The following is a 14,692-nucleotide window of genomic DNA, read 5'->3' on the forward strand; positions in this document are numbered from 1 at the left end:
AGTCTATCTGGGCTGAGAACTTATATGAAGGAATTATTATCTTCACATGAAATTATGAGCGTTAATGGAAATTATCTCGTCAGGAAGCTGTGTGGTCCAAGTAGAATGGAAATGGACATACATTAATTTTGTTGATGAAACAGTGGAACCTTTGAATTCTTGCCTGTTTCTTTTCAGCTATTTTTCAGCCCTACCTGCCATCATGGTATCATCTCCCAACAACACAGGGATTCAGGTGACAGAGTTTCTGATGATCTGCTTTCCAGGAATGCAGGACACACAGCACTGGCTATCCATCATCTTGGCTCCCCTCCTGGTTTTGGCCCTTGCAGCCAACTTTGTGCTGTTATTCACCATCCATCAGGAGGCATCTCTGCATGAGCCCATGTACTATCTGCTTGCCATCCTCTCTGTGCTTGATGTCATCCTCTGTCTCACAGTCATCCCCAAGGTCAGACCCTCCCAGGCCACTCACTTTTCATCTTCAGCTAGTTAGTTCTTTGTTCTTTGTGTGAATTTTCTTATTCCTGAAGAAAAAAAATTCTCAATGTGTCACTCAACCATTATACCAGATCCTTCTCTCAGCTCCAAGCTGTGTTCTTTTTTATTCTTTTTCCATCTATCTATCTATCTATCTATCTATCTATCTATCTATCTATCTATCTATCATCTATCTATCTATCATCTATCTATCTTTATTTATTTTACATCTCAATATTAGCCCTCCCTCCTAGTCCTCCCACAGTGCCTCCTTCCATTAGATATAAAACTTGATCTTCATGCAGCTCTCCTTTTACTCTCAATGCTTACATTTTGAAGTTTTAATGACCTCCCAACTGATAACTCTTCTCCTATTGTCTGTTAGTGATATATTAAAATCCAAATTTCTCCTCAGTTCAAGAGATACTCTCCTTGACTGCAATTTCCTACTTCTCTGTCTAAGTGATCTAGGATTTAGTCACTGAAATGTAATTGGATTTTTATGTCATATTCTTAGAAAGAAAACATTTTGGGGAAGATATCTCAAAGTACAAAGGGACTAGAGATGTTCCAATGTAAGCATTGGACTTACTATCTTTGATCCTCCTGTGACACATGCATCCTTAGATGGCAGATGAATCCACTGGGATTGGTTAAGAACCAAGGAACTCAACTGAAGATAAGATATGAATAAATGCTTTCACAATAAAAGTTTGATTCCTAGACTTAGAGAAAAGGTATAAACTAAAGTCTGTAGATCAGTGGTTCTCAACCAGTGGATCATGGCCTCTCTAAGGGGTTGAACAACCCTTTCTCAAGGGTTGCATATCAAATATCCTGTTTGTTAGATATTTACATTACAATTCATAACAGTAAAAATTACAGTTATGAAGTAGCAATGAAAATAATTCTATGATTGGGGGTCACCACAACATGTGGAACTGTATTAAAGGATAGCAGGATTAGGAGGGTTGAGAACCACTGCTGTAGATTAACATGGATATAGAAAGTATTTCAAACTGGGATGCTATCCCAGTGAATTCAAGATTTGGATGGTTTTACTAATATACCTTAAGAATTTCCTAAGGCTAGATATTCTATGATGATAATGAATGCACAGAGTTTTTTAGTATGATAATTCTGGCAGGTCCTGCTTATCTTCTGGTTCAACATGAAACCCATCAGCTTTGTGGGCTGCTTCCTGCAGATGTTCATCATGAACACCTTCCTTCCTATGGAATCCTCTACCTTTCTGGTCATGGCTTATGATCGCTATGTGGCTATCTGCCATCCCCTGCGCTACCCATCCATCATCACAGAACAGTTTGTCATTAATGCAGCCATTTTTATTGTTGCCCGAAATCTTCTAGCGACACTGCCCACTCCAGTTCTGGCTGCTAGACTCAATTACTGTGCCAGCAACGTGGTGGAGAACTGCATCTGTGCCAATATTTCTGTAGCAAAGCTTTCCTGTGGAGACATTCATCTAAATAAGCTCTATCAATTTGTGAGTGTTTGGTGTCTACTAGGTTCTGATCTGGTGCTCATCTTGCTATCTTACTGCTTCATCTTGAGGGTTGTTATGTGTCAGCAGTCTGGAGGCACAGTCACCAAGGCCTTGAGTACTTGTGGTTCGCATCTCATCCTTATACTTTTCTTCTATACACTGTTGCTAGTCTTTATCTTCACAAACAAGGCAGGAAAAAAGATACCATCAGAGGTACCAATTCTTCTCAATGTGCTGCATCATCTCATCCCACCTGCCCTCAATCTCATTGTGTATGGAGTACGAACCCAGGAAATCAAGCAGGGGATTATCAAACTATTCAAACACTAGTTGTGAGATACATGAGCTGAAGAAGGACTTTGTAGAAAGAATTGTGAAAATCTGGCCATATTTTATTTTTGGTTTGATATGGATGCTACAATAGACAAAATATGTGTATGTCGTTACTTTCATCTTGAACTTACAACTTCAGAATTACTATTACAATGTTTTCTTGCACTTTCCTCTATGAATATATGCTAAATCAACCTTTAGGGATACACGGTGTTCTTCATTTTGACTCTTTGACCATGATTTGTCAATAACTCAGCCATTAAACATGAATTTATCACCTTCTGTGTGTTTTTCAATCTTTATGTTCTAATTAGGCATCATAATTTATAGGATGAAGGGACACTTTGAAAAGGACATGGGGCATATGAATAGGATAGGGGAAACCAGGAAAGCTTCTTTCAGTACACTAGGTTAAAAGTGATTGATAAACAGTCTGGATCAAGGGAGTAAGTGAAAATTGAAGTTTTGAGTCACAAGATTTGTAGAGAATCAATAAAGTGAGTAGATAGTTCCTCCTGAGTCTAATAATATAATCCTTAGTAGACAAGTATTTGTCTCAGAAATGCCGAGGACTCATTCTGTGTATAATCATCTCACTAGACTACTGATTTGAATAATGCCAATTTCATTTACGGAGAATCCCATTTTTTCTCTTTTTAATTGTTTTATTAGTAACTTTTTAAAAATGTTAATCAAAGGGTTTATAAGTTTGGTAATGCTCAATAAGAAGATGCCCATACAATCAGAAGTGTAACCCAATACCCAATCTAGATATACCAACTATCTTTGACTGGCGGAGACACGCACCTCCATGTTCCCCCCTCCTCTCTCTCATCTCCTAGCTCCTCCTCTCCTCCTCCTCCTCTCCTTACTCCTCTTCTTCCTCTCCTTACTCCTCTAACCTTAGCTCCTCCTACATATCACCCTTCCTGTTAAAATAAAACTTTTCTCTCAAAATACAATTAGAGCATAACTATACCAATTTGTATCAGTAAGGTACAAGATAGTATCCAGTCCATCATTTAGTTGACTAACCAGAACCTCTGTCATCTCTCCTAACTAAAAGGCTTAGTTCTGAACCTGGCTTTTTTCTTGGCTTTAGAATGAATGTCAGCTTAAAACCATCCTCTCAAATCCTTTCTCTCAAAGTAAATAGCTGGGATTGGCTATGACACTATAAGTCTTCAACCCCGTCAGAAATCCAGAATGATTGAATTAACTGAAATTATGGGAAGCACAAGCATAGCTTCTAAAACTTAGCCAATTTATAGAGACCGCTGAATACCTGGACAGTCCCTATACTACAAAACGTTGGAGCATCTGATCTTCAGCCTTCTGGCCCAGGATCATCTGACAGACCTAATGGTGCAAAATTATTAAGGGTTGATTACTCTGTCTTGGCAGATATAATCAGTCAACTATTCCACCAGTGTGTCCTTTTCTGGACAGTAATTTGTCTGTAGATGAAAAAAGGCAATTCTTGGCTAGTGGCTGTCTCACCACAACTGGAGTAACTCCAAAGATGCTCAATTTCTTCTTAGAATCCAAGACAGGAAGCTGTCAGGAGCAGACAGGTCTCTCATCAAAATGAACATTGATACAGAAATATTTGTAACGTCAATTCTGTGGACTCCTGACGTTTTGAAAACCAACTATCCATGTAAGGTAATCTGGACTGTTGTCTGTTAACTCCTCTCAGCTATTTCTAAATAAAATATAGAGGAGAATCCCATTTTAATCCCCAAATTGTATACTCCTGCTTTCTAACCCCGAAATGAAAATGCATGTAAATCTACAATCAGAAAAATTCACCAAGTCTGGGTCACTTTTCCTGGTATGAAATACCTCATTAAATGATTGTCTATATAAGGTATAGCCATATATATTTGGTCAATTTTGTTCACATCCTATATGGTAACAAAACAAACAACTATTGAACTTTCTCCTGTTGTCCTCAGGGTCACCCTAGACTAACTAGAGCAGTAATGAAAATGAATGTGTGAGTATGTTGTAGGCTATTGGTTACTTTGAGTATAGTTGCATATGGCAGTTCTCTTTCTAGGATATTTTTTGTGAAATCTTCAGATTGATTTCCAAAATAATTGCACTAGTTTATCTTTCCACCAACAATGGATGACATGACGCTTCCCTTTCACCAGATCAATGACAGTATTTGTTGTCAATGTGCTTTTTATGATGTATGATTCCCTAACTCTGAGTCACTTCTGATATGAAATATCTCATTAATTGATTGCCTGTATAAGGTATAGCCATATGTGTTTGATCAATTTTGTTTACATCCTGTATAATATTAAAACAAATCAATATTAAAGCTTTCTGTGGTCTTTAGGATCACTGGGGTAGTACAGTTAGCATCTGCTTGGAAACATAAGTGCACTTGTGTCTCTTTAAACATAAGTCATAATTGAGCCTAAAATTGGGTCAAAATCATGTTAACATAATATACTATTTATTATTACATTGGTTAATATAGCTGATAAAAATCTCACTCTTACAAATATTAATGTTATAATATCTTAATTGAACATATTATAACTCAATAATAACAAAAGTTCTCAAAATAAAAGTAACATCATTTCACCTTAAAGCAAAACTAGATTTTTTTTTTAGCTTCTTTCTTACTCTAGTCAGAATGGTCACCATGAAAAGGACAATACCAAAGCTTTTAGGAAACAGAAACTGAAATAGTTCACTAATATCTATTCAATTTTTCCATCAAGCAGAAGCATAAAGTCTTTTTCAGTAGTTGGATGTAAGTGGGTCCATAAATGATGTCTGAAGAGGAGTTTTAATCCAGCAACATGGCTGCTCAGGCACGTGATCATAGCCAAGCCCTTGTAGGCCTATGTGGTCTGGCTGGAACACAGGCACACTTTGGATTACAGTATGACCTGGCAGGAATACAGACATGCCCTTAGAACACATCTTTAATCCAAAGCAATGAAGGTATGGCTAGTTTGTAGAAGGAAACAGCCATTTGAAAGTTTGAAAGTGACATCTAATTGAGGGACAGACAAAGTGATAAATCAGAGAAAGATTTGAGAGAATGAATCAGAGATGAGATACACTCAACTCATACAAGAACAGCACAGGAAAGAGAAGCTACTGAGGGAGAGAGAGAGAGAGAGAGAGAGAGAGAGAGAGAGAGAGAGAGAGATAGATTATAGTTTTACTGCTATATTTTTATAGAGACAGGTTGCAAAGAGAACAAGTTAGATACAGGTAAAGACAGAATGAGCCAGAGAACAAGAAGGAGCCAGAAGATAAGAACATATTGCCAAAGTTAGTATGAGGCCAAGCAGAACAGTTCAGGCAGAAACTGAGAGAAGCTGGATTAAATCATTCAGTTTGGAAGAATTGATTTTATGGAGACTAGAAGCTTCTGTGTCTAGGCCTAGGGATAGTTAGAGCAGAGAAAGAAATGTTCTAGGCTCAGTCCAAGCCATGTAGTTTCACAGCTTGAGTGTGGCTCTCACCTTTTTCCTTCATCCAAGGAAATAAAAGCAACACTTACAGATGTAGATATACAATCTTTAGGCTTGCTTGGGTTTTGATCTGTAAGTATTTGGAAATGCTTCCATTTCCTCTTTCAACTGTGGTTGAGGAAACAACGTGGGAGCTGTCTATGTTTATGGTAAACAAGGAATATGGAGGAGGCTCTTCAGTGTGAATGATGCCGGTTTCAGGAGGGTCAACCATTTTGTAGACTCTCAGGATTACACGTGCATTTTGAACCAACTTCTCCTGCATCAGATAAAGACCTTGAAGCTGAATGATACTCCTCATTTGTTCTAAGCTGCACATGTTCTTTGCAGTTGTGCAAAGACTAGAATGGAGAGCTTGGAGCTCAAACAGCTTAGGTGTTTATTTTTTTTCTTTTTTCAAGTTATTGCTTGCATTTACAAGTAACTCATTTTTTTTCTAGTTGTTTCTAGAAGGAAAGAAAAGTAACCTCTCAAGATTCCTTGGATCCAGATTAACAATCTTCCAATATTCCTGAGATTGGATTGGTTTGTATTTTGCCTAAATATCATGTAGCTTTCTCAGTAATTGCAAATTTCCATACATCTTTGTATTTCTAATCTCTAATAAGACTTTTGAATAAAAAAATAAGCTGATTGAAATATTTTTTGCCCAACTAGAAATGGACTGTAGTGTACTTATGTTGTATTATAGAGTATCTTATGATACATCAACACACATAAACAGAACCCTATACACAGGTCACAGGGCATGTGTAAATCCAAGAAAGGAAGTTTCCAGTGCAGCAGTAATGTTAAGTCATGAAGGAAGAAGCTTGAAGTGATGGCTCCTCCTCCTAAATTCAATAAAACGCACCAGGTTACATGTCAGTGCTTCAAAGAACTCTGGCTTGAAAGCTTTGGGTAATGACAAAGAAGCTTTGCTTGAAAACACAAGGGAGATGGTAGGAAGATGCTGGCCTGGGTGGATGTACACAAAGAAGACTTGCTTCTGGCTGTAGCCACTTTCCATAATTCAGAGCTGGTCATTAATATGCTGTGCTTTGTTCATAACCTCGTTGTATAATTAGATTAATTTTATTGATGAAAATGAGCTTCAGTTGAGGCCACTAATGTCTACAGTCACAATAAATATAAATGTGCAGAGATTATCAATGTAGGAGCAGCTGGGGGTTATTTTTCTAGTATAGTGTTTACTCTTTTTGGATTTTCCTACTTCAGACAAAATAGAATATTTATTTTTTGGAAAAAATTAAAAGTCACAGAAATATGGGATGCTTTGTTTGACTTTTATTTTCAAGATAGGGTTTCACTGTGTAGTTCTGGCTGTCCTGGAAACCTCTTTGTAGATCATGCTTGCTTTGAACTCAGAGATCCACCTGCCTGTGCCTCCTAAATGCTGGGATTAAAGGCAGGTGCCACTACACTTGGATGAGATAGGGAATTTGTGTGTGCGTTTGTTGGGGGTATTGAGTATTTTAGAGGAAGGTAAAGCCAGGAATATTTTTTTACAGTTAGTACTTACTTTATTCATGAGAATCTTCTGAGTTAGTGTTCCAACCATTTTTCTATCAATATAATAAATCACCATGCATTAGGAATGTAGAGATGCAGTTGTCTTGTTTACCACCCCTTCTTTAATAATCTCTTGATTCCTTGCTTGATCTCCTGGGTTCTCACCCCATAAACAATGGGATTAAGGGCAGCAGGGATGACATGGTGGAGGACATTGAGCAAGATTGGCACATCAGAAGAGACCTTCCTCTTAGCTACATGTGTGAGGATAAAGACTAAAAGGATGGTGCTAAAGAACAAGATAAGGATGAAGTGAGAGCCACATGTGCTCAGAGCTTTGGCTACAGCGCCCTCTGCCTTTAGTCTCAGCACAGCTCTTAGTATGAGGGTATAGGAGAGGAAGATGAGGATTAGGTCCGATCCCAGCAAAGTCCAGCCTACAGCAAACTGATAAAGACGATTGACAGTGACATCATTACAAGAGAGTCTAGAGACAGACATGTTGGCACAGATGCAGTTCTCAATGACATTTCTCCCACAGTAATGGAGTTGTGCTGAGAGAATGGGGATGGGCAAAGGAATAAGGACATTCCTGACCAGAATGAATGTGGCTGCCTTGACTACAAATTGGTCAGTGATGATAGATGGATATCTCAGTGGGTGACAGATGGCTATATAGCGATCAAAGGCCATGACCATAAATGTACAAGATTCCATAGCAAGAAAGCTGTTCATGATATACATCTGGAGGAAACAGGCAGAAAAGCCAATGGGCCTGAGATCAAACCAGAAGATGGCCAGTACCTTGGGGATGACAGTGAGGCAAAGTACGATGTCCAGCATGGAGAGGAGGCTGAGGAGGTAGTACATGGGTTCATGCAGAGAGGCCTCCATCCGGATGGTAATCAGAAGAATAGCATTAGCCCCCATGGCTAGGAGAAAGAGAAGGCTGAGTGGCAGGGAAAGCCAGAGCTGCCAGCTGGGAGACCTGACAAAACAATTTAGGAGGAAGTCTGAAACTCCAGTAGAGATGCTGTTGTTCCTGTGTTCTGTCATATTTTATCATATAGTCCTACAACTTTCTTTTAGTAAGCTGTAAAATTAGGATTTAGATAATTAGGCTCTGACTCTGGGTATATGAGGGTAGAGCAAGTGGCTTTAGTTATATACAATTGTAGCAGGTTACCCAAGTCAACCGACTGTATCTGCTTATCTCTGGTATCTTGTTCCTGGGGCGATACTACCACTTTAACCAGTGTCGAGGAAGCAAGTACTGAAGTAGCAAGATTTATCTATACATTTGATTTTATCTTTGAAAGAGTTAGTATTATCTTTGCAGAAACTAAAACTGAGAAAAGTACTTAGGAAATTATTTTCATGTGCAGGTGAAAATGTAATATATTTTTCTTCCTATTTTTTGTAATACTCACATAAACTATTATCCAACATCACTACCACAGTGTAACAAAATAATGTACAGAGCTTGGCATGAAAAGGACTCAGATTAGTGTCTCTAGTTCACATAGCATTCCAGCCTTTGACTGTATTTACTTTGCTTTAATTATATATTTTTTATCTACTCTACAATGAAAAGAGTGAGTGTCTCAAAAAATCATTTTTATTTGGTAAGGATGTACCTTAGAAAATAGTTGGTCTTCACTCTATTTCTTAACTCATCAAGCTTTTAGGAGTCCTAATCTCTGGACCAAAGTGTAAGGGGCGCGCACATAGTGGTCTCGCCAGCAAAAACATACACACACGCACACACACATACACACCAGAATCCTTCCGTAGAAACACGTTTATTCCCATAAACCAAAATGGTGGTAGAAGACCACTCCCAGCCCTGGGAAAAGCCCTTATATACCCTAGAGCGGCGTAATCATCTCTGATTGGCCGCAAACTCGTAGCGCGCCAAACGCCGTGGGATGGGCTTAGCTTTGGCGGGCTTTACATGGCACATGCACACTTTATTTGTTTACTAGGAAGAATTATGGCTGACAGCGCCACCTAGTGATGGCGGACTTTGCCAGCACCTGCCGCGGCTCCCAACACCAAAGGAGAGTAAGCAACTGCAATGCTAGGAGAGCAGTGTGTGTTGCTAAACATGATAAAGGATCACATGTTCTGACTGTGGTGGTTCGGGAATGATGAAGTTTACTTGTAAAAGTCTTTCATCCTGTTGATGTTCATTTCTGCCTTGAATGATCCAGGTATATATTTCTACCCTCCACATTGCTGTAAATCTCATTTAGGATTTGCCTGTAGAATTCCTTAGCCTCTAAGGTCACAAAATTGAAAATGAAGCTATCTTCACTTGTAAGGTGAAACTGTTTACTCAGTGGGATTATGGTGGTAACAAATGAATGAGCCTTTATAAGAATGGGCACACAAAGTGAGTTGGTGGCACAGTGATGAGTATAGCTGCTTTCCAAGAAAGAGCACAGATTATTTGGGGAAAACAATGTAAATAATATGTAACAGCACCTCCCCAGACATCACATATTTCAATGTGCATCCCCCTGCCCCTGGATTGTGAGCAATCTTGAAGAATATTGTAGCTTGTCAAGCTGTGGTAATCCAGGATCTTTCAAGTCAATTCACTGAACCTAAATCTGTCTAGGATATAGTAGTGTTTGATAAAGTGTAAATAGTCCTATGATAATGGAAACATGACAAGGCTAGGTGCAGTGGCACACATCTGTATCTCCAACACTTGGGAGGCTGAGGTAGGAAGGATTTCCCAGTTCAAAGCAAGCCTGGGCTACAGATAGAGAAACCCTTATAAACACACTCAATGTTTTGAAGGCTCAAATTATTATGGAAATGCTAGGACGGTGATGGGGGATTGGGTGGCCAGGTGGGGCAGCACCCTCACAGAGGCAAGAGGAGGGGGAGGGAATAGGGAGGTTGTGGAGGGGGAACTGGGAAGGGGGACACATTAGAAATGTAAATAAATAAAATAACCAATAAAAATAAAGTTGGAATGTGTTAGGAAACAATAGTTCTGAGATTGGGGTACAGTACAATCAGAGTCAGAGTGACACTAGAGAGCCAGAGCTCTATGATATTTTCACACTGATCAAAATCTGTTTTCAAGAGGTTCATAGTTATCTTTGTGTCTAGTGATGCCTCTTCTACTCCCCAAATGCAATTCTGGTTCTTCCTTGTTCCCCCAGATTATCCTTATAGTAATGATAGCAGATCAGTGGAGGGAGGATGGGCCTCCCTTCACAGGACTCTTCTGTTCACTCCCTCTGACCATTGCTTCTTCAGGCAGGTCTGCCCAAAAGATTTCACTAACAGAGTATATAGGTGTATAGAGAAAAAATTCAAATCTTCCATTTTAAAAACATTGCTAATAAGGAGTATATTATAAACAAATATAATAATCAAACAATAATTACACATGTAATTAATGATATATAAATGATATATAAATATTATATAATATATAAATACATAAATAATAATACATAGTAACAATATATTAGTAATAAGATATTACTAACAAAATTAATTTAACAGCTTTACTCATGTGTCACAATATTCCGGGTAAAGGTTAAATAAGTTGACCACTTTAATAATTTATCTTTTACCTGAGCAAGAGTTGGTATCTTTTCTATAGTTTAAAAAGTAGGCATAAAAATGTGGAAGAAATAAAAGTCTAAATTTCTTTAGATACAAAGACAGTGGGAATATAAAGACACCTGTCTCCTATGGTACCAAGGTGACAAATATATACACATGCATACACACATACATGTATATAAATATATAAATACATCTATCTATCTATCTATCTATCTATCTATCTATCTATCTATCTATCTATCTATTTATCTATCTATCTATCTATCATCTATTAGTCTATATCATCTATCTATCAACCTACCTTTCTACTTATCTATCTGGGTTTATCTATGATGCCCTTCTTCATTCTTAAGAGTAGTTAACTATCGTTCTGCTCTGGATCCGAGCACAGAGCAGATCCTGGGTGGCAGCTCTGTACCCAACCTCACAAAACCCAAAGGAAGAGGGCCTCCCAGGAGCTCTAACCCGGGCAATATTTCAGGTAAAAATGAATCACCCATGATGTCTGCTGTTAGAAGTTCTAATCCAGATGCTGGCCTCTGAACTTATACTACTCAGACCTTTGAAGGGCCATTGACAAGGATATCAAACAGCTAGAGATTGACATCACTAATCTGAAGAAATCCCTCGTTTCACTGTCTGAAGAGACCTCCAAAAATTGCAAAGGACTTTATTGGACTTGATTTACTCTTTTACAATAGAAAAGACTGTGTACAGCCCTTAAAGAAGAATGTTGCCTTTACATAGACAAGACAGGGATGGTTAACGAGAGCATGAAAAAGGTCAGAGAAGGTCCTGAGAAAAGACAGAGAGAGAAAGAGAAAGATGAGTGCTGGTACAAGAGGTTTTCAACCTCTCCATGGTTGTCAACCCTACTTCCTTTCATATTGGGACCATTACTTGGGTTATTTTTGCTTATTTCTTTTGGTTCCTGGGCCTTAAATAGACTAACTTTGTGAAACAACAGATAAATAATTTGGTAGCAAAACCTATTCAGATACATTATCATAAGTTAGCTATGGAGGACCATGAGACTCAAGATGAGGTTGTTACTCTATCCAGGGTGTTCCCAAAACCCATCTCCACCTAACCTAAAAGAGGGGACTTCAGTCCCTAAACCAAGCAGAGAGGGGCCACCCAGAACCCCCTTGGACTGGCGATCTGAAGTCTTGCTTAGGCTGCGAGGCTAAGCACTGCAATGGAATATAAATAAAAGTTAAAAAATATCTCTCTGGATTCCCTGAGGGACAAGCCTGACTGCATAGGGGTTGATGTCAAAAGTATCCCCTCTTCAGGAAAAATACATCAGGATGGGTATGGCCCTCATGCCTCACTGGACAGCGACAGGGGGACCAGAGCCATTACAAGGTCCCCTTCAATTACTGGAGGTCAGGCCTCTATCCCCGCCTTCACAAGATTAGAATCGCCACAGCCCTTCTATACTTAGAGAAGGGAGGAGATGTCACAGGCAGCCCTGCTTATATACTGAAGTCCTAAAATCAGCCATAGGCCTAAAATCAGCAATAGGCCTGTCATACATGTATACTAACACCAAGTCTTGGGACTCAGTGGAAAAACATTGAAACAGATGGCTATAAGCTAATGTCAACAGGCAGCTTTTGTGGAAATTTACCAGCCTGAGTAGTCATAGACCTTGTAAATAGGTAGCCTTGGCAGACAATACCAGCTTAGATAAGGACAAGCGAGTCATAGGCAGAGTCATAGTGACCTGTCCCCTGAACCTTCACCCAGCCGATACCTGTTCTGAAAGATATCTGTATTCCCCCTGAACACCCACGCTCTGATGTCATCCCCTTCCCCATGTCCTGCCTTTTTGTGTTTATAACCCCTGTGTGAATAAATAAAAATTACAATTTGATTTTAAAAAAAGAAATATTTCATATATATTTATATATATGTACAGCTATATCTATAGTAGTTATGTGTAAGAATATAGTCATAGATAGTTTAGATTTTGTTAGCTTGTGAATGTATATAACTTGGACTGAAAAATGTTAGAAGGATATCTGCCACATGAATGTGGAAAAAGCTTCAAAATTAAAAAAATTAAAGCCGTAAAAAAAAAAAGAGCAGTTAACTAGCATTTGGACTCCTTCTGTCCTTTTAATTGTTCATAAGGCTCAGTTTCATCCCTTTTCGTTTTAGTTCTCATTGTTTTACATTGGTTTCATGGGCTAAACCTAAAAGTTTGATTAAAAATTGCAAAGGTCTTTTCATAGCTATAATCTCACAAGATCATCTTCCATTCATAACTCCATGCCCACAACCTCAATCTCATTTCATCTTTATTTCATCAGTCCTGAACTGTGCTTAATGGAGAGTGGCCTTAAATAACCTTTAGAAGAGGAGCTGTGACTTGGGCGTTATAAATTCCACCTGTTCCTTGTCTATTTCAATACATCTACTTGTAAATTTGAGGTATAAATCTTGCTATGTCCATAATTTGTGACAATTGACCTAAACCCCATTAGCTTTTCTTTTATCCACAACATGTACAATTTCAATCTAATGAAAAATATTCTTATTATCACCATATTCATCTTTAAAATTTTACATTTATTGCTTCATCAGTTTTTGACTAATTTCTTGGGAAAATTTATATTTATTCCATACAAAGTATAGTCTCTGATCTCACTGTGTCCAAGTACCCCCTCCACCTCATGGAATCATGAAGTATTTCTGAAAAGAATGGAGGGCTTTCTTATTGAAAACAGGAAGAATTTTGAGTTTAAATCTGGAGGCTCCCTTCAAATAGAAGGTCTCGTGACTATGAGGGGGTGATCAAATAGCCAAAGGAAGAAGTATGCTTTGTGCCTCACAGAGCTTAAATGTGACTATTTTCATCATTAGATAAAATATCTGGATGACAAATGATCATTTTATATCTTTCCCTTTCATTCATGCTTTCAATTTTCCCTCTACCTTCTTCACAGTGACTTACTAGAATTTCTACTCAACAAATATGGACTTGCCTATGCAGCCTAAGAAGTTAAGCACCTCAGAATACATCTGGTGTATCTCTTAGTCTTTGTTTGCAACTAAAGCTTGCCAGTGACAACATTAAGGCTGACACTGGCTTCTAATGTCTCTGGTTCTAGCCTGAGTCATGATGAGGAATCCTAGGAAGTTTAAGTCCAAAAAAAAAAATCTCTGTTCTAAGAAGTGACAGTATTGTCTTGTTCCCCTGGCTTCTTGAAGTTCAGACAAGAATGTAAGAAATCTGTTCAGATGTTACTTCAGGCATTATTGAGTGCATAGAATAGGAGGCAGCTCATGGCTTCTTTTGGGCATAATTTTCTAGTTTTGCAGCTATCACTCGTGGCAGTTTTAACTTTTGCTAAAATTTGCTGAAGTATCTTTCCCTCAATTCCCAATCACAGCTTTTGTCCCTACTTATGATGCTACACCTAACTAAATTATTTCCTACTCAGTAATCCACTTAAAATTACATTCTTCCCCTAGATCTCTGAATTTCTGTATTCATAGCTGAAAACTACCTGGATTCTACATGATGCATATACTATTTAGCTTTTACATTCCTCGTTCCACTAGGAAAGAAGAAGAAGAAGAAGGAGAAGGAGAAGGAGAAGGAGAAGGAGAAGGAGGAGGTGGAGAAGGAGAAAAAGAAGGAGAAGAAGGAGAAGAGGGAGAGGGAGAGGGAGAGGGAGAGGGAGAGACACAGAGAGACACAGAGAGACACAGAGAGACACAGAGAGACACAGAGAGACACAGAGAGACA

At 38.5% G+C, this 14,692-nt stretch overlaps 2 protein-coding genes across 2 annotated transcripts; one reads left to right on the top strand and one right to left on the bottom strand.

Annotated features, from left to right (window-relative positions):
• Positions 1 to 202: 202 nt before the first annotated feature.
• On the top strand, positions 203 to 2,317 carry LOC114627702 (olfactory receptor 56A4-like). Its single transcript, XM_028775592.1, has 2 exons — positions 203 to 451; positions 1,628 to 2,317. Exons 1-2 carry the CDS (start codon positions 203 to 205, stop codon positions 2,315 to 2,317), a joined length of 939 nt encoding a protein of 312 aa, XP_028631425.1.
• A 5,129-nt stretch (positions 2,318 to 7,446) lies between these two features.
• On the bottom strand, positions 7,447 to 8,394 carry LOC114627693 (olfactory receptor 56A3). Its single transcript, XM_028775583.1, has one exon. It carries the CDS (start codon positions 8,392 to 8,394, stop codon positions 7,447 to 7,449), a length of 948 nt encoding a protein of 315 aa, XP_028631416.1.
• Positions 8,395 to 14,692: the final 6,298 nt, after the last annotated feature.

The sequence above is a fragment of the Grammomys surdaster genome, unplaced genomic scaffold (assembly GCF_004785775.1).
Source record: "Grammomys surdaster isolate TR1022 unplaced genomic scaffold, NIH_TR_1.0 256, whole genome shotgun sequence".
NCBI lineage: Eukaryota > Metazoa > Chordata > Mammalia > Rodentia > Muridae > Grammomys > Grammomys surdaster.

Coding starts and splice junctions, on each gene's coding strand:
- LOC114627702 (XM_028775592.1), top strand. CDS start 203: ATGGTATCATCTCCCAACAACACAGGGATTCAGGTGACAGAGTTTCTG. Junction 452..1,627: donor GTCTCACAGTCATCCCCAAG/GTCAGACCCTCC, acceptor TAATTCTGGCAG/GTCCTGCTTATCTTCTGGTT.
- LOC114627693 (XM_028775583.1), bottom strand. CDS start 8,394: ATGACAGAACACAGGAACAACAGCATCTCTACTGGAGTTTCAGACTTC.